General features: G+C 48.7%; 1 protein-coding gene across 2 annotated transcripts in view; it reads right to left on the minus strand.

Annotated features, from left to right (window-relative positions):
* Window positions 1–17,388, minus strand: part of DUSP22 (dual specificity phosphatase 22) — a 59,495-nt gene extending 42,107 nt beyond the window's left edge. The window contains exons 1-2 of one of the 2 annotated variants that reach the window (XM_040984112.1): window positions 16,964–17,388; window positions 6,379–6,412 (exon numbers count right to left, since the gene is read on the minus strand). In XM_040984112.1, the coding sequence (XP_040840046.1) occupies window positions 6,379–6,412; window positions 16,964–16,984 (55 nt within the window). In that variant the 5' untranslated portion in view covers window positions 16,985–17,388. The remainder of the gene's footprint in view (window positions 1–6,378; window positions 6,413–16,963) is intronic. The other variant, XM_040984113.1, reaches the window with a different exon arrangement.
* Window positions 17,389–20,310: the final 2,922 nt, after the last annotated feature.

Raw genomic sequence — 20,310 nt, forward strand, 5'->3', positions numbered from 1 at the left:
TATACCAACCACAAATGGCATTTTATACTGTGTTGGTGACAGTCATCTAGTGGTGGTTTAAAGCACACAAGCATGATGTATCCAGGTTCTATCCAATTACTGTACCATTTCATAGAACAGACAGGTTTTTTATATTCTTGGGAGTACTTAGAACCACCTCTCTACACATATCAAAGGATGACTATATCCTTTTTTTTAAACAACAGACCTACCGAGATGTCACACACCATCAACACATCTTTTAGAACACGCTGTGGTTTTTTTTTAACCTATTCAGAACTGTACAACCAGCACCACAAGCTAACTTCTGCATGTTTTCTTTGCCCTATCAATATGCTTTTGTAATATCCCTCTCTCCTTCTGCCTCTTTATATAAGCAAACCTTTAGGGGGAAAAAAAGTGACTTGCTTGGGAATAAAGCCATGAATTTGTGAAGATGATTCAGTTCCACAACAGACCAAGTGCCTGCTGGTCTGCAAAGAAAAGGGAAGGCACCCTGGGCTGTGGCTCCCTTGCTCCTGCTTAGCTGGGCCTTCTCCTGGTGCCTTCTGTAACCCTTGGGGATTCCCTCCTCTCAGAAAGCGCTGAATCCACAGTGCTGGGACAGTGCCCAGCCTTTCACTCTTACTGACTTCCAGTGACCCCTCGCTGTGGAGAGCTTGCTGCAGCAGGGGCGTTGCAGCAAGGGCCTGTGAACACAGATGGCCTGAGAGCCATGGGCTTGCTCATCTGCTCAGCTCAGGCACAGCCTCCAGGTCCTGACCTCTCAGCCACGGTTTTCACAGGATTGAGGGAGTTGCAGGAAGTCTCTAGCTCTGTAAGGTAGTTCTACTTTGTATTTTTTTAAACTGATGAGCTATTGTTACTTTTTCAATTAGGAAATAAAAATTGGGCTCACCAGTGTAAATGTACTAGCAGATAAAATGAACGCTCAATCCCTCAGTGCTGACAGGCACTGCCTTCTCTTCCTCCCCATCCAGTCACCCCTTCTGGAGAGTCAGATCCCCTCCTGCCACCTGCCCGTGAGGCCCTGCCAGGCCTTCACAAGAAGCAAAGTCCTCTTCACATGGAGCAGCCCTAGATACAACAGCCTGCCCATTTCCCTGTCCCCTGGCTTGTCCACTGCTTTCCTGGGCAGACATGGCGCCACAGAGCCAAACTGCCAGTGAATGAAACGAACAAAAATACAAGACAGTTACAAAAAGGCATGGGAAAAAATGGAATTGAGGAAAGATAGGCAAGCTTTCCCTCAGGCTTAATAAAAATGATTTATTAATTTATTTGAAAGTAGAGATACAGGGATGGAGTAAGGGGAGAAACAGAGAAAGAAAGAGAAGAGAGCAAAAGAGAAAATCTTCCATTTGCTGGTTCACTCCCTCAAATGGCCAAAATGGTCAGGTGGCCAAGGCTGGCTCAGCCTGAAGTCAGGAGCCTGGGACTCCATCAGGGTCTCCCATATGGGTGCCAGGGGTCCGCGTATTTGGGTCATCATCTGTGACTTTCCCCAAGGCTCTTTAGCAGAGAGCTAGACTGGAAGTGCAGCAGTGAAGTCATGAACTGACGCCATATGGAATGCCTGTGCTATAGGCAGGAGCTTTACTCACCATATCACAATGTTGGCCTCTCCACCAACTTTCTGAAATCTCTTTCAATAACAAGCACTGACACTTTACACCAAAATGGCTGCTTTGTGGGGAAGAATGCTTGGCAGTGCCTCTCAAAGCAGCTGATACACAGATTTAGGCACTTGTGGCATGGCTAGGCAAGATGGGGAAGAGACAACGGGGTGTCTCTGTGTAAATGGAGTCTCTCAACTTCCTCCACTCTGCAGCCCGTGCCTGTTCTCAGTTACTTCCCTAATGACCTTGGCCTCCCAGGTGGAGAGCATGCTGACAACTGGGCAAGAGATTGCAGCCTCTGTGTCCCAGTGAGGAAATAACTTCCTGACATCTAGAGCTAGAAATGATCGTGCCTTCTAATGATTCCTAAGAGTCATGCGTTAGCAGGTTCAACCCAGGTTGTGGGCACTGATAATGTGGCTGACATGACGCTCACTGGTGCCAACCTTGGGAAAATTTTTCTGCATCTCACTCTTCTTACCTACAAAGTGGGAACAATGGTGTGCGTTCCCACCCTGAATGGTTACCATTCAGACCAAGGGATGCAAAACATTGCTTGAGCAGTAACTGACACCAGTGAATGTGTGGTCATCAGCATCATACCACCCAAGGTTGGGATCAAGGATTGTTAACACATTAACACTCGGCATGGTTCAGTGTGCGCTCCTCGTTGTCATCACCCCTACCGAGGCCATCATTCAGGCTTCATCTTAGTCTTCTTTAAAATGCCCAAATGGCCCTTGCCCTCCCGTCTCCTCCACCTGATGCCTCCTCACCCAGCGCCCAGTCCTCCCAAGTGAACAGCAGACTACTTCCGACCCTTATATGGCCTCAGCTGGGGACTCCTGGCCCGGAACACAATGCTTGGCTGCCTGGCAGACCCGGAAGCCGATTCCAAGATTGTGAACGTCATCTCTGGCTGCACCCTCTGCAAGGGTACAGTGTCCGGGATTCCTCCTGCTTTTCCAGAACAGTTTCAGCCAAGGAGAGCTCCCTCTGTCAGCTGACACATCTTTTTCTTGGCCTATATTCTAAGGAAGCAGCGAACCCCATCTTCTGGCCCAAGCGGGAGCTGCTGTTCTCATGTCCACTTCCTGCCTTCCTCACGGAAGTATGTGCAACTGCGTAGTCAGCTGCTGGGCACCGGGGCTTCTGCTGCACGCTTGCATCCAAACGTCAAAGATCGGAATCTGAAAACTGAGTGAGCTTGTGGCTTTTCTTGAAGTGGAAAACTGATTCATTACAAAGTTAACTAAGGAAGTAAATGAGGAAGTTGCCTAAGTGACCCAGGAAGGAAGGAGGGTCAAGAGGAAAGAAGGGAAGGAAGGAATGCAGAGTAACAAAGTGAGGGGAACAGGCCAGGGGAGGGCAGCAAGTGTTTCCTTTGCTTACACATTTCTATACTGTGCTGTGCAACACGAGGTTTATTTAGTTCACGACTTAAAAGAGAAAGTTGTGCGACCAAATGAAACATCCTGCTAAAGCACAGGTGACCAGGAGGGATCACATTAGGTGTCCTGCCTTGTTTCTGACGCACCCATGGAAGCCCCACGGCTAGGATGTATTCCCATTCCCCAGGTGCGAAGGCTGGGTGAGGGAGTGGACATCTGCCTCCCACAGACGTGCTTCTAATGATTCGGGCCCCCAGCACTGTCACCACATCGTCTGGCTCAGCCCCCGCCACCCGCACACCAACTTCTATAACTCATCTGAGTGCGGGCATGTGATGGGCGCATGACAGCCCTGGGATTCCAAGGCAGCCGGGCCTGCAATCCGTAGACGTGTCCTAAGCCTACTTTGAGACTCACCACCTGAGGATGTGCACACTTGTCTATATTGCCCTCTGGGTGTGTGGCATGTCCTGACACACTCAGAGAGTGGACGTGTTCATTCATAGCAGTGTAAGGTCACATCACTTCCTCTCCCTCCAGCTAACTGCCTCTCCTTTATTTTAGGGCAAGCCTCATGCCTGATCATTTATGAACGCGCAGGAGACTAACCAGTGACTCAAATAAAACCACACTCCGATAGCAGAATGACTGAAAGCAACTATGAAGACCAGCTATCTAAACACAAGACTGCTGAGAACATCCTGGTGGAAGAAACCCTATCTCTATGTCACTGAGTATTTAAGAGTCTAAGAAGGGCTTTAAATATTTCCTTAATACCTGGTGTGTATGTCCTCCTAAAAAAGAGGAGGCAACTTTCTGTGGGTAAAGCTACAACTCTCAGATGCTGTTGGCAGAAGTACTGAATTTGGTCAGTATTTGCTAGAACTTTTAATATGCAAAACTTTCACTGTAATTCTATTTTTTTAAATTCTCAGCTAATATTTATTTGCTTTCCTTTTTTCAAGTTATTATCATTTTATGATATTGTTCCTTAGGCCCTGGGATTTCTACTACTTCCTCTCTAAGTCCTTTCCCCAACTGAATTCCCCTATATTATTATTAGAGTATAGTTCTTCATAAACAGTCATATGTTTATCACTGCAGGTATGGACAATGGCAGAGACAACATTGTCTCTCTATTGTCAACACATAGTTGACAGTTTCATTGGGAGTCCTTCTTTGTCTGGAAGTAGAGCTGCATACTACATTGAATCCTCACATCTGGATATGATAGTCTCTATTACACAGTTACTATACATCCCCTTAAATGAAAAGCTACAATACAAAATCAAAAACAGGAAGAAAAAAAGAAATTAAAAAAAACATAAAGATAAATAATATGTTACTAAATGACTAATGTGTCACTGAAGAATTAAAAAAGAAAATCATGAACCTTCTTGAAAATGATGCTACTATATGATCTAGGAGTCACTGAAGGATTGAACAAGAAAGAGTTTTGGAGATATGAAACAAAAAAAAATCAAAATTCATGAGATATGGTTTCTGCTGATCTTGGTTACTGAGATGTGTCTTCTATAGGCAATAAACAGGTGGGTCTTATCCTTTTTCAATCCAGTCTACTAATCTATGTTTGATTGATGCATTTAAGCCATTTACATTTAGGGCTAATATGCTTTGTGCCTGAATTTGACTTTTGGAAGTCCACTGCATTAAAAAATGTTTTTTGCTTTGCCCAAATTTAATTTTTGGAAATTCTGGGTTAATATGTATGGGCAGTAATTTGGTCCTGTCATTTTAGCAATGGGTTGTCAATTGATTTAGTCTTCTGTTATTTCACTGGGATGTTCCTCACTTTTGCCTTTTTTTCGCATGCACATTGAAGGATCTTTTCCTTGTGTTTGATTGAAGAGAACTTGATGATCATATGTCGTGGTGAAGATCGCTTTTGGTCAGCCCTGTTTGGAGTTCCTTGCCCCTCTTGGATGTTGTTTCCCAATTCTTTCTCTAGATCAGGGAAATTTTTCTTATTATTTCATTAAAGACATTTGTAAACCCAGCTTCTCTTTCTGCATCTTCTGGGACTCCCATAACTCTAACATTTGGCCTTTTAATAGTGCCTTTCAACTCTTGAACACTCTTTTATTGCCTGATCCAGCTCTGGTTTCAGCTTTTTGTTTGTTTCCCCCTGGTGACAGGAAATAGCTTCGAATTTTGAGATTCTTCCTCTGGCTCCTTCATTCTGTTTTGGAGACTCTCCACTGTACTTTTCATCTGCTCCACTGTTTTCTTCATTTCTGATACATCAGCTTTCATTTGATTCATTTCCATTGTGACATATTCCTTGAATTCCTTGATTTGCACCTGAACTCAGCAATTTTAGCAACAGCCAGACAAGAGGCGTGCATGTGTTCATATTCCTGGGCAAGGCTGTGTTCTGACTTGTTGGGTGAGAGGGGCTGTGTTAGGCCCCCTGGTAGCAGATCTGGCTGTGTGTGTCCGATCCAACAAGCCTGTAGACTTGTAAGTTTCCTGGCTCCTTCCTTACCATTGGGTAAGTGCACCTTACCCGAGGATCCATCCTTTTCACTTAGACAAACTCAGAGCTCAGCAAGAAGAGTTGGCTCTGCCTCTGGAAACCACCACCAGCCTGGTGACCACCACAGGTTTTGTCCATAGATGAGTAAAATCTACAACATCCAGAGCTGTGGCCAATGGACACACACTGAACAATCAGCAGGGATGTGGGGCAAGAAAGTAGCCAAATCAAAAGTGAGAATAACCTGCCGGAAATGAGACAGCCAATCATGTTTCCTAGAAGATGTAAAAGTCTACAGATTCCTGAAGATGAATCATTAGTAAGCAGCAAACTCAAGTGCTAAGAGATGCCAGTCTGCTGATTCCATGCGACCGCTGTCCACCATCTCGTAACAGTAACATCCTGGACACACATGAGGAGGTCAGAGGTAGACCAAAAAGGAGGCGGAGTTTACACATCCTGGCATCCCGCAGTCAGCTGCTGGCGGAGGGGTCAGGGCACAGCACTGAGTGTCAGTGCATCCACAAGGGTCTGAGTTCCGACCTCGAGTGTCCATCACGTGTGAGAGACCTGAGGCTGTTCTCTTCAAGAGCAGATTGCCTGATCTACACGATGGACTTGAGAAAGAAGGAAATTCTGACTCACGCTACAACGGGGAAGGACTGACAGCAATAAAATCCACAGAGACGAACGGTGGAAGGGTGGGATGCTAGGACCAGGACCACACAGAAAAGGGAGCTGGCATTTCACGGCTGCACAACAAGGTGTTTTACTCCACACAACTGGTCAGTGTGTATGCTGATAAAAGGCTAAGGTGGTACATTGCACACTAAGTGAACTTTACAATAATTTAGAGAGATCGGGAACTCACCTTTGAAGTTGCCGATGTACAGGCCGGTCAGGATCTGGGAGAGAGATACAGGTGTGAGTGTGGCAGACCCCAAACAGTCAACATTTTATACAAGGGCACCCCAGGACCCTGTCCCTGTGCAGCCTGGGGCTATACTACCCACCGTACACCTACTCCCCAGCACCTCCCTAGACAAAGCACACAGACGGCCCAGCACCCCTGTCTGTAGGCTCAGCTTGTTTGAGTTATCAGGGGAGGTGCTCAAATGGCCTGCAGACAGCTGCATGGTGGGGCCCACCGACTCCCAGAACTCAGGGCCCAGGTCTTGTGGTACACCCATGCCAAGAGCCCACATCTCATGTATTCCACCGCATTTTTCTCAAGGCCCACCAAAACCTATCCTCTGCCGCATAAGGCCTTTGTGTCAGCTGTGCTCACTGCATGGCACGCAGCTACACTCCTGATCTCACCTCACCCATCAGCTCCCAGCTCTGATTTCTACTCTGAAGCTGGTCTTCAGCTGCAAGTTTGGGTGGGCCCCTGGTTCTGCTCCCTGTGGTTACCGGCAGTGATGCTGTGTTGGGAACGCTGCCTAGGTGGATGGAGTCTGTCCCCTCACTGGACTGGGCAGCAAATGCCTGGTGCCGCTCATACTGCTGCATCCCCAGCTCTAGTCCGAGACGGCCTTTCCCCAGCAGGTCTTTCTTGGAACAGCCTGCAGGATTCCCCTAGGAGGCGGGAGGGGCAGCCACTCATCATTCCTGTTTTAAAACAATGCAGGCTCATCCTGGAGACACACTGCAGTCTTGCTCGCTGGCAAGAATTAGGCAGCCAAAGAATAGGCATCAGCTCCTAAGAGTTCACCTCTTCTAAGGCAATGGTCCTTAGACCAGAAAAGGACCCTGCCCACCTCTGCCCACTTGCCATATGAAAGGCTTTCACAGATCTGAGATGAGAACTTGTGGGTCAGGATTGTGGCATTTTTTCACAAGCACCCTATGATTTTTAAAGTGGGAAGAGGATTCCTATCTCATCAGCCCTTCAAGCGGCCACTCTAAAATCCAAATACAGACATGGCTCCAAAAGCTAAAAATAAGTTCATGTCATCACCTGCTATGAGTTCTAAGAGCATACAATGGACTTGCATTGGTGATCCTTCACAGATGCCTCTCCAGCTATCCTGGCCACACCAACCTAGTCAAGCTCTGGCCTTTTACGTCCCCTCCATTTTGGTCCATTCCCATTGGGAAAGTGGGTGAAGCCCGTGTCATGTGACATAATTATACTTCTGACTTCAAGCACTGTCCCTTCACCACCACAGTCATCATGTGCCAAGTGGCTCTAGGTGCCAGGCCCAGGGTCACACTGTGGTAAGCCAGGCAGAATGGTCATATAGTACATTAACTAAGCTGGGCTTTCCCAGCAATGGAAAGAGGTACTATTAATAACTCCTCTGGAGCAATGGTAGAACCCAGAAGCCACCTGCCCAGGAAGACAGTGCCATCACCCTGGCTGACCCAATAGCCACCACTGGCCCCTGAGGTCAGGTGTGTCCCTGACCGAAGTCACAGCACTCAGGCAGGCCAGGTTAGCCCCGTGAGTAAAGAACATGTGAGAGAGTATCTCAGGGGAAAGTACCAGTGCCCACTGCGAAGGCCCTCACAAGTACTCAACACAGGTCTTTCCTGGAACAGCCTGCAGGATTCCCCTAGGAGGTGGGAGGGGCAGCCACTCATCATTCCTGTTTAAAACAATGCAGGCTCATCCTGGAGACACACTGCAGTCTTGCCCGCTGGCAACTCCTGCAAATGTCATCTCCTGTTTTCTGGGGCCATTTCTATCTTTATCAGGATGTGATGCCAGACACCACAGGGCACGGTCATTATCACACGGCTCCTCTGCCCAATGGTGAAGAGAACCTTTTCTCTGAGCAGTCAGGGTCCACTGAGTTATTGTCCCCTCTTCCCCACCAAGTCTTGGTCAACTGAGCCCAAGGTCAAGCCAAGAATCCTGATAAGCCACTTTACGAAGGCCTGACCCCCCATGTCCCCTGGGCTCCTCTGTCCACTCCTGACATCTGCTCAGGCTCTTCTTGGTAATTCTGTTCCATTCTCTTCTTTGCCCATGGCCTTTAATCCCCTAGTTTGTCCCTCTGGTACTTGGGAAGTTGAGTTCAGTTCCTCTCTTGTTGCAAATCTTGAACAAAGTCTTCCTTGCTCTTTTTAACCAGTGTCAGAAAGTAGCCACTGAAAGTGGTTTCTGCCTCTATACACACTGACCATGTTGAATATATTTATCTGTCCAAAGTCACAGAATATACCCTAGTGACCATGTTAGCCAAGTATTTACTGCGTTTCTGTCAACTCTGGGCACTGAGCTGGGCACTTGGGGTCACAGGTGTGGCTGTCAGAGGGATGGCCATGCTGGAGCTTCTCATATAGCAAAGATGGAGGTAAGCTGACCACCCTGTGGTCACACAGGACTTCCAGGAGGCAAACGACAATCAGAAGATGGTAAGTCCAACAGAGGAGGGCCGAGAAAGAGCAGAAATAGGTAAAGAAACTATGAGACAGGCGGCTTGTGAGTGGCAGCCTGTTTGTCTACAAGAGGGAACTTGAGAGAGGCTGAGCGGAGACAGTCAGCTTGCAGGGAGTGGTCAGTCCTGCATGTGAATCTTATGGTCAGCCCACATCTTAGGACTCTAAGTTAAGGGTCATGGAAGCAAATGCTGCTAAGATGTCTCAGATGTATGGTGTGGCCATTAGAAAAAGGAGCTTATATGTTTTTGACATATCTTAGAAATGTCATCAAAAACAAAAGGGTAAGGTTGGGTATGGCACATGCTGTCATTCCCATACCCTTGTCTATGAAGGGCCACTGGGGGCAGAGGTTCCAGAAGAATGGCTTTTACATTTCTGTGACTTCTCCCATGCAGTGTGAATGCATCACTTCAACCTACCCCTTAGAGTCAAGAGAGATTTATTGAGGAAAAGATTATGGCCCATTTTTGTGTTCTCTATGCTTCTATTATTGTCTCTACAAAACACAAACCAGTACGTTCTACAAGATAAAATGAGAAAATGGTGTCCAATGATCTCTGTGTTCTAACATTCTAGAATCATGGTTTTCTGGCCTCGCAGTCTGAACTTGGGAGCTGAGCGCCACATGAAGCTCATGTGGGCACCTAAGGGACCATCAGTTGCATATTCTCCAATCTCACCCACATGGGAGGAGGGGACCATGACACAGCAAGTCAGTGTAGCCTTGCTGCAACAGGCCAGCCCCACCCCTGCCTCGCACCCAGTCTATGAGATAAACAACCCAATCTTCAGATACAGTCAAACGAATATGTAAAAGAGCTAAATTTGAACATTATAACAACAACAAAAAGCCCGCCCATGGGCTGAGGACGGCCCTTAGAGGTACTTCTAGGATTTCTGTTTGCCACCAGCAATGTATTTGTAAACACATTTCTCAATGTCACAGGTCCTCTGTGAGCAGGTACTACTAAAATATTCTTCAACAAAGAATGAACAGATAAATAATGAAAAGGGCAAGAGGTGGTGAAGCAAGCAAAGGAGAAACATGAGAGAATGCTGATGATGGTGGTGGTGAAGTCACCCCCTGGCACACCCACACCCCATATCCCCATATCAGTGTGGGATGGTCCAAGTTCTGGTATTCTGCTTTCTACCCAGCTTCTTACTGATACACACCCTGTGATGCAATAGAAAATGGTCTAAGAGCTCAGGTCCGTGTCACCTACATGGAAGAAGTGGATGGTGTCTGTGGCTCCTGCTTTAGCCTGGACCACTCCTGGCTTTTGGCAGCAGTTTAGAAGTGAGCCAGAGGGTGGAAGCTCTTTCTCTCCTTTCAAATGCAATGATAATAAATACAAATGTTTAGAATGATGGTCAACAAAGCCACATGCAAGCTTTGCCAGTGATCAAATATTTCCCCGTTTGCGTCCTGGGTGGGTTTCCACATTGGAAACAGTGGCTGGCATGGAAGCAGAGAACAGGCAAAGACACAAAGCCGGGGAAGGAGAAAGTAAGGAGGCAGCTGACAAAAAAATCATTCAAGTTGGGCATTTTGCCTGCAATGAAAATACCTTGAGTTACTATTCAGAGGACAGAGCTGGATCACTCAACTTTTAACTTCATTTTCCAGACCAGGAGAGTGAGCTAGAGTTCCATGGCTGGAACTAGAAAGCAAATTGCTCAATTCCCATTTCTGTAGTCAGATGACAGTTCTCTTCCACACAGAATTTACAGAACAAGACCAAAGAAGGCGAGTTTCAAGCAGACTGAATGAAAAACCTGTGACTATTTAAACTTTTATTCTGGGGTGAGAGTTGTGGAGCAGTGGGTTAAACTACCACCTGGGAAAGCAGCACCCCATTGCGGAATGTCAGTTTGAATCCCAGCTGTCCCTCTTCTATCAAGCTCCCTGATAATGTGCCTGGGACAGCCACAAGTGATAGCTCAAGCACTTGGACTCCTGCCACCTACACGGGAGACCCAGATGAGATTTCCAGACTCCTAGCTTGGGTCTGGTCCAGCTCAGGTTGTTTGCTAATTTAAGGAGTGAATCAGCAGATCTACTATTTGTTTCTGTTGCTCTGTCTGTTAAACAAATCAATAAATAAATCTTGGGGAAAAAAACAAACCTCCGCAACTATGATTTCTGTAATTCAAAATCAAAAGTTGAAAAAGAAAATCTGACTCATCTCTTCTAATATTCTAGTTTCAGATTTTCCCTAAGTGAGAGAGGAATGGGATAGGAGAACAGAGAAGTGGGAGAAGGATGGGATGGATGGTGACTGGGAAAACAGTGTTCACCTGGGACCATGAGGCTGACCAGCCAACTCCAGGAGAATTTGAACTTAAGTAGGAAGCAAGAACAGGGCAGCACAATGTCACCAGCACCTGCTGGGGGCTGAGAATGCATCCGAAGTCGGAGATGCTTCCGCCTTGGCCAGGGATGCTCTTCCCTGCTGCTCATCTGTGAGGCCCTGTAACCTTTAGGTCTCCCTCGACACCACAGGTCCCATGAGATGACGGTTTTCAGATCCCCCACAATGAACCCTTCTAAGGCAGTTTCTCCAGGCCCCCTAGGCACTGCTTTATTTTCTCCATCATATCCGGGGTGTCTGCTGTGTCTCTTGCGTGCCCCCAAGCCCGCCCCTGTGTCTCCTCAGTGGGAGACAATCGGCGAAGGAGTGAAGACACAGTACCATCACCAAACAAAACACTCTCCAGTAACTCTGCTGGCCACGCAGATCCATGGGTTTTGTGACACAGGAAGATCGGGGCCTTGAGAACCAGAGCCCTCCTGAACAAACTCTGCTGAGATCATTCCAAAGACTCTCTCTGTGCACGGTCCTCCTGACCAGCATCTGTCACCCCTTCTATTATTTCAATACTCGTCACAGAGGAAAAAAAAATTTTTTTTGAATTTTCAGCTATAAAGCACTGAAGTCAAAAACAAAACACTGCTTCTGACACAGGAAAAGCTTTGTTTATTTTTAAACATTTCACTTAGTACTCCAGGAAGCCAAGGAATCTACAAACCCCACCCTGACAGACTACACAAAGATGAACTTGAGCCCCAGCAGCACAGGGTCACGCGTGTGGGGGTGGAAGGGCGAGGTGGAATCTTCCCTTCCCAGCTCACAAAGAGCTTTCTGGGTTTCTATGCCAGGAACGGAGGGGAAAATTCTGGTGGATTCCCTGAAGGGTTAAATGTCACAGAGAACTTTCTGAAGGCTGTTTGGCCATGGCCTTCGTTGGTCTACATTTCTGACTGTCCTGAGAACATTCCTTAAAAGCTTCTGTTCTTTCAGAAAATAGGTGAAGACAGACACCACCCGCAAGGAGTCCTGAGCTGGGAGACCAAACCGAGCAGCAGCGTCTTGGCACTTTGCGTGTTTATCACACACTCCAGGGTCTGACATGGCACCTTGACAATGGCAGGGGTCAGCATCTTAAATGGATGGATCAACACCTGAGGTAGCCACGTCACCTGCTCCCAGGAGCATCAGAGTGACTGTCCCCTACCACCATCCACAAGTCATCCATGACATCCTGGAATAGCACCCATCCTCCACCAGGCAGGAGGTGTTCCAAATACAAAGCAGGAATGAAGCAAGAGGCCAGCAGACTGGATGTGCCAGAAGCTAAGTCAATAGCAGTGAGTGGAGGACCAGCTGTCGGAGGCAGAGGGTCTTCCCCACTGTGCCCTAGCACGGCAAGCCTTCAGGCTTCCTCAGGTCAGCATTTAGGTCGATGCCACAGGGACTTGCACACAAGAAGCACTGGAGGCAGCTGTCTTTGACATCATGCTTGGCTTGGGTCTTACGTTTTGTTCTGCTTTGTCCTGAATGGGACACTGTCATGCTTAAAAGTACGAAGGCAACAGTGAGAAGCGGAGTTTCAGAAGCTCTCTCGGAGGATTTATTAGTTCAGACTCTCGAGAAAACTTTTGAGTCAACTAGGAGCTTTCAAAAGCTCCAGAGAAACAGGCCATTTGCATGCAACAGCCTGTTCAGTTGAACCCTAGCCTTACCAGAGATATTTCCCAGTCATTCTCCTCTGTGGCTGTGAGCCAGCCCAGCTGGCTTTGAATCTGGCTGAGTGAGTGTGGGCAGGCCCCCTAACCTGTGTACCACACCTGCAAAACAGGCTTGAAGCAACAACACTTACTTCACAGGTGTGTGGTAAGAAATGGAGATAAGCTATCCATCGGGAGAAGCATGCAAACCCAGGACCTGGCACGACAGTGAGTGGCTCGTTGCTGATTACGACTGATGCCAGTGTGAAAAGTGTGTGAGAGGCAATGAGCTCGTGTCAGCTATTGGCTTTTCTGCCCCTTATGAATGCTAAACACGAAGCAAGACCGGAGGTGACAGGAGGCGACTGCTTGTTTTACAATTAATCTGAAACTATGAGGAACTTACCAGGTTCACTTTTAGGGGTTTAAGGATTTACCTTGGGATGCGGCTGGCTACCTAGATCAAAGGAAATACTTTCACTGTTGCTGAAATCAACAGGAACTGGCAGTCCAAGCCCATCTCATACATTCTAGCCTGAGAGCTCACACAACTTGAAAGCCTCCACCTGGAATTGTGAAGAGGCTGACAGCCTACCTAGCCTTGGAAAGCTATAGTGAGGTCCAATTTTCACTAAGTGCAGGTACATTTTACAAGGCTCAGAAAACAAAGCATCCAAGCTCCCACACAGTTTGTCTCTATTTCATTGCCATTGTAAACTGGGGAGAACTCAGAAGATGCCTCCCCTGACCAGCTCATGAAAAGGGACGTGATGCTCGGCCGCACAGGGGCCTGAGGAGAAGATAGCGCACGTGCATGAGATGTAGAAATGAGCTCTGCTTCCACAAACCAGCAGGATGGAATCCACAGAGGTTACTCATAAATCTTTTGGTCCAAGATGACATACTGGTATGAAATGAGAAAGTAGTAACCTCACCCCAGCTCCTGCAAGGCACACATACACTTAGGTTTTCAGTTCCAGGGGCAGGACATTTTATCATTTCTTAATTCATGAATGTTCTGAGGAAGACATTCCTGTGGTAAGCATCTTCCCCAGACCTCTACAAACCCAATCAGTCATTTCTTTTCTTCTGCCTTTGGGATGGGGAAAATAGGAAGCTTGCTCAGAGTCACACAGTAACTGTTGGCTGTCCTGCAGTGATGGACTTGGAAAACAACACGGGTGGACTACACGCGTGGACTACCGTCTTGGTGAGATAGCCCAAGTTTATTAGTCACCTCAGGCTTTTATAGACTGAGGGTCACAGAGGATAAAGGAGGAGGTATTGAGGAGCTTACACAGTTCCCATAAACCTTCCTACGGAACCCCTCAATTGTTTCCACAGCCTTGTTTGAAACTATCTTTTGTTTTGCATACCCATCGAGTGTTCTCATACACATGATGGCCAGTTATACAAATGGTACCCAATCAGCTGTTCTTACACACATGATATCCTATGAATTGTCATTCCTTCTACAAATCACAATGTCCTTCTACAAGTAACTACATGGAAAATCCTAGATAAGGCTTGTTGTTACCAGCTTCCAGCTACTCCACCACTATTGTGATCTTGTGATGTGTCTCTGGTTAAACATGTGGATGCCAGCAGACCGCTATGTCAGGCTCAAGTGCTACTCCAAGGCTGCCTTCCTCGACTCTGCCTTTGCACCTCTGCCTGTTGCATCCTGAGGAGCCCCAGTGTTTATTTGCCTAGCCTCCACCCCACTTTAATTGCCATGCAACAACCTGCGTCATGCACTACAGTGCCACTAGCCCCAGTGGCTAGTTGCAAGTGAGATGGGGTGTGAGTTCAAACACATACAAGAGATTTTAAAGACTTGGTTTAAAAAAAAATTGTGAAATACTCCATGATGTAACACTTTGGTTACAGGTTAAAATGATACTCTTTTACTTTTTTACATCATCAAGTGCATGTCACCTGCTACTTTATATCTCTGTAATGTCTACCAAAAGATTTTTAATGAGGTATAGAGTTTCTGCTGCATTTCTGCGATACAAGTGCTGGCCTGTGTCAGTGACCACTGTCTCCACACCCTGCTCAAAGTAAGTGCGCAATAACCATGAGCTGAACGGACAGTTCCTAACTCCTACACACAACACTGCCCCATTTTTACGCCGGATATCACTTCTCTACATACAGGACAAATCAGGACAGCAAAACAGCCAAGAAACCTACTTCCCACATGGAAAAGGCCAAACTTGTGGTAGGACCGTACTTCTTCTGCTGAGAAGTGTCAGAAGAATTTGATCCCTCAAGGCAGTCATTCGAATTCCTGAATAGCCTTTAAATGATTATATACAACACTACCAATTAAATGCAGAAAGAGATGCAGGGTGAACAACTCAGGTGTGAGAAACTAGAAGCAGTCCAAGGAAAGCGGAAGTGTGATCTCAGTCCACGGAAAGGCAGGTGGAACCCAGGACATGTGACAGACATCCCTGCTGTCGTCTGTTCTACTTTTATTTTTTCTTTATCATCCATTTTATTTAAAAGACAGAGACAAGCATCTACTTGCTGGCTCACTCCCTAAAGGCCTGCAGCGAGTGGGACGGGGACAGACAAAAACAAGAGCTCAGAATTCAATCTGGCTCTCCCACATGGGAGGCAGGGATCTAAGTAACTTGAGCCACTATTGCTGTAGCCCCCCTGCCCGAAGTGTGGTTTAACAGGAAGCTGGAATCAGGAATCGAGCCAAAACTCCAACCCAAGCAGCATCTTCACCGCTGTGCTAAACAGCTGCCCTCGGAGTTGACTCCAACTTTTAAATGCAGAAGGCTTATGGCGCTGATGGAATCTGGTGCTAATGGCGCCACCTGTAATGCAAGCACTTATCCAAGGGAGAAATGGGTGCTTCCCAAACTTGGCCACTGGCCAAAAAACAAAACACAAAACTGAACAAAATGCTCTCAGTGTACCAGTCAAAGGCATGCAGGCCCCAAACACACACACAGCTTTCTCATCAACTGGGTCTCCAAGGTCAACACAGGACAGGTAGGGACTCAGGATCCCAACCCCCACCCCCAAAGCACATTCCCTGCTCTAGCTTTTATCCTCCCTGCCCACCTCTTCCCCCACCACACACACACCCACTCCAACAGTCCAGCCATGGAGAAAATTCACTGCAGGCTCCAGGGAGCTGGAAGGAGGCAGGGAGAAGAGAGGGAGTGGGGAAGGAAGGAGGAAGGCAGGCACACGGGGATACCCACCAAACATGGAGGCCAAACGTTCATGCGCAAGAGGTGGGCCAGGAGGCCAGGGGGAGCTCACTCACCCAGGAACCTTAACTGATTTGCAAATGTGTTGAGGGTTTTTCAAAGTCTAAGTTCTCCTTCCTCTGAAGCTGAACAACCAGCGCAGGGAACAGAACTCAATTATTTCACCTTACGCTCCACACAGACACACCACCGGGCAACTCCTAGCTGCAAACAAGCCAGCAACTTTGTGGATGGGAGAACAGCGTGGTGGGGCCTGGATCCAATGTTCTAGAAAACCAGGGCAAGCCGACTTCCCCTCCCAGCCCCGACCCGTCCCAACAGGTTGTCCCTGAAGTCACGCCACCAGGTCACTCAGGTGAAGCCAACTCAGTTCTCAGCCCTCGGTCTACTTGTCTAAGTACAAGATTAAAAAAAAAGAGAGAGAAAAAGAAAAAAAAAAAGAGGAAATGACGGAAGAGACATCCGTGGACGCTGGCTGACAGACGCTGTGGGAGGCGAAGCTTCGAGAGCCTCAGTTGGAGCGCCAAGGGGAGGGGAGAGAACCCATGCCACCGCCGCTCGGGGCTGGGCACGGCGGGTGTAGACGCTCAGAAAGGGCCCCGGCTCCCAGTCCGGGGCTGGGGGGGGGGGGGGTGGCCCGCCAAGGCGCTGTTCCCGGAAGCCGGAGTGGCGTGAGATGAAGTGAGGAGCGGGAACTCGCCGCCACCCCATCCTCCCCCCCAAAATCACCACAGCCGCGCCCCTCGCGCGCGCACACACACCCGGGCCGCCCCTGACCCCCGCCGACAAGCGCCCTGCCGCCTCGGAGCCCGCGTTACCTTGTTCATCCCATTGCCCATGGTGGCGGCCGCGAGCTCTAGCGCCCTGGGCGGCGCGGCGGCGGGCGCGCCGAGGACATGCTACACCCGGAGGAGGGCCGTGCGGGCGGGGCGCGGCGGACTGCGCCAGCGCCGCCTCAACCGGCACAGGCCCGCGCGCCGCCGGGGCCTGCCATGGGCGCCACGACCGTCCCCAACACGCCACCACGAGCGGACGGACCTGCAGGCCCCCGGCAGGACCACCTCCGGCACCTTAGCCGGGAAGTGGTCTCCCTTGGCCGTTCCCCGCCCCCCGGGGCGCGCCGAGGCCCGCCAGACTGCACCCTGGGATTCCGAGATGCCCTCCCTGCGGGCCTAGGCTCGTCGGTGAGGGCGCCTGGGGTGCGGCGGTATTGGGGGACGAGGGCGTGTGTGGCAGGACCCCCGAATACAGGCTCTACCCGTGTTCGGAGAATGCAGGAGGAGCGGGGTGGGCGCGGACGCCGCCTGTTCCCGCGGAGGCTGCGCATGGCGGTCCGCGCCCCTCCCCCTCGCCAACCCCAAGCGCATGCAGTCCCCCGTGCTCTGGGGCGACCTGGGGGATGGCTATTACCAGCAGTTAAGTAGCTGCCTGGCTTCACTGCTTCAATGAATCAGGTGCTAATCCGAGCCCTGAGTGTTCGGGGCTCCCCTGCCTGGGTTTTCTGCATGGGACAGATTTAGGACGGGGGATTCCTGCGGCCCTGCCCCGCCCACCACGACCGAGAAGGCTCAGCCGGTGGGAAAAGGTGGGGTAGGTGACTAACCCCTGGGGGAGGCCTGACCTCTCCACCCTGGGCAGGCAGAGGCCCTCCCCACCCCCCACCCCGCCCCGCAGGATCTTGACCTTATTATAGCCCGCAGCTTCACACTGTGTGCACTGGTCGTCCTTGTTTAAATGTCTGTCTTGTGATTGGGGCTGGAGAGCTTCACCTCTTATCCTCTTGGCAGGCTTCTCTTGGGGGGTGGGGGGTGTTCGTTCATCCTAACCAGAGTGTGAAATTCCTCTCTGAGGAGATAGAATCTTTGTGTTAGGGACTGTTTCAGTTTCATTTCTTGACTCCTCGGTAATGTCCTGCACACAGTAGGTGCTTAATGAATGTCTGATAGATGAATGCCTGTGTCAGTCTGCAACAGGCAAGCTCAGTCTGCCGACCTCCTTTTTGTGCTCCCCAAAGCTGGGTAGGATACCAGCATGGTGGCCTTCTGTGGGTTCCTGAGACCTGTCTGATGGGATCCTGCCTGGGAACTTGGGCAGGGTGTGCCCTTTGTCAAGACATCTGAGACCTCAGCACCTTGCCTGCTGTCTTCGAGGTTGCATGCCAAAAGTTCTGTCTGTCAAGAGACTTCCTGATGACTCGATTCAACATCAATCATATGACTGTCGTTTTTCTTCATATCATGCAACATCACTGGAAATCACCAAATGTATTTTCTTTAAAAAAGAATATTTTTTATTTGAAAGGCAGATTTACAGAGAGAGAGAGATCCCTCTGCTTACCAGAGATCCTGGCTTACTTCCCAAATAAGCCAATTTGAAGTCAAGAGCTTCCTCTGGGTGTCCCACATGGGTGCAGGGGCCCAAGCTCATGAGCCATCCTTTACTGCTTTCCCAGGCTGTGACTGGAAGCTGGATGGAAGTGGAGCAGCCAGAACACAAACCAGCACCTATAGGGATACCAGTGCTGCAGGCAGATGGCTGGCCTGATAAGCCACTGCACCAATCCTTGCCTATTTTTAAAAGCTGTTTCACTAGCCAGCAGTGTCCAGATGGAAAAGGTCTTTGCTGGACCACCATAGTCAGATGGCCTGGGACAGCATCTGGTGCAAAATAGAGATTTGGTAAGTATGTGTGCAAAAAAAAAAAAATAATGATTTTGTCTGTTGTGTGTGTGGGTTGAGAAAACAGCAGTGGGAGTCTGTGGAAATTTTGGAAAGAGCTTACAGAATTCACTTAATGCCACATCTCTCATTGTGCACCACATCTTCTGGCCAGAAAACATCTCCAAACCCTAATGGGGTGGGGGTCATGTGCCTCAGGTTAAGCCACTGTGTGGGATGCCTACTCCCCATATCAACATGCCAGTGAGAATCCTGGCTGCTCTATTTCTGATCCAACTTCATGCTCATGTGCCTGGGGAAGCAGCATACGGCGGCCCAAATACTTGGGTCCCTGCCATTTATGTGGGTGACCCAGCTGGAGTTGCTGGATCTTGTCTTCACCCCTATCCAGTTCTGATTGTTGATGGCATTTGGAGGTTGAATCAGCAGATGGAAGATCCTTGTGTATGTGTGTGTGTCCCTTTCTGTCACTGCGCCCATCCAGTTTTAAAGAAGAGCTCACACCAACAGCAGGCTTGCATTGTTGACCACGGCAGCATGGGACCTAGGCCAACCAGCAGTCTTCTTGCCCCTTGGTCTGCGAGGGTTCCTTCCCTACCTCCACTTCTCTTTCTCCATCCATTAAGCCTCCCCATCACCTGTGCAGCCCTCCCATTTGCCCTTTGCGTGGGCCGTCATTATGTCATTATTTTGACTACCTTCCTGCACAGAGGCTGCACAGCATGGTTAGACTGTCTGGGGAATCCCAAGGCCACCCTCTGTTCCTTACATTTTAGGTAAGATGATCAACTTTCCTGAGCCAGCTTTCCCCACCTGAAAATGAGAGCATTTACCTGTGAATTTCAGAACATCTTGCGCAGACACCTATGGTGTTACTTGTACTGCCTTCCATTCCTCATGTGCCGTTGTGTTTCTAGCAGTCAGATGCCCTCTGAAGGACACGACTGCTTGGCAAGTTGGCAGTTGCCCCAGAGTAACAGATCTGTATCTCATTGTTTCATGTGCCATCCATTGCCTTATCCTGCCAGTATAAACTTTTTTCTCCAGTTCCGGTGATGTAACTAATCGCTTTTGAACGCGGAACCTGACATGGTTGTCTCTGGGAGCTGAAAGCAGCATTGCAGCCTGTGTTCAGCATGGCCCTTAAAGGCTGTTATGTGGGAAAAGAAGAGAATGTGAACACCACAACTCAGAATGTCATTTTTTAAGATTTTTTTTTTGAGGGGGCAAATACCCAGAAAAGATTCTTAACTCCATCTTTATCCTCAACCCTATGGCCTAACCCCACATTTCTGCAATTTGACACTGTAGTTCCCCATTTCCATCTTGAGTTTCTATGTTTTTTTTTTTCATACTCCCTGTAGCTACTGATTATGGGTGTGAAAAATAGAGGAAAGGAAATCCCTCAACTAGGAATGGGGAATAGTTATCCAGTCAGTCATACAAAGTTTATGGATTTACTGGGTATGGACCTGCCAATGCAACCA

This window comes from Ochotona curzoniae, unplaced genomic scaffold (genome assembly GCF_017591425.1).
Source record: "Ochotona curzoniae isolate NIBS_2020 unplaced genomic scaffold, NIBS_Ocur_1.0 contig_4064, whole genome shotgun sequence".
Classification (NCBI taxonomy): domain Eukaryota; kingdom Metazoa; phylum Chordata; class Mammalia; order Lagomorpha; family Ochotonidae; genus Ochotona; species Ochotona curzoniae.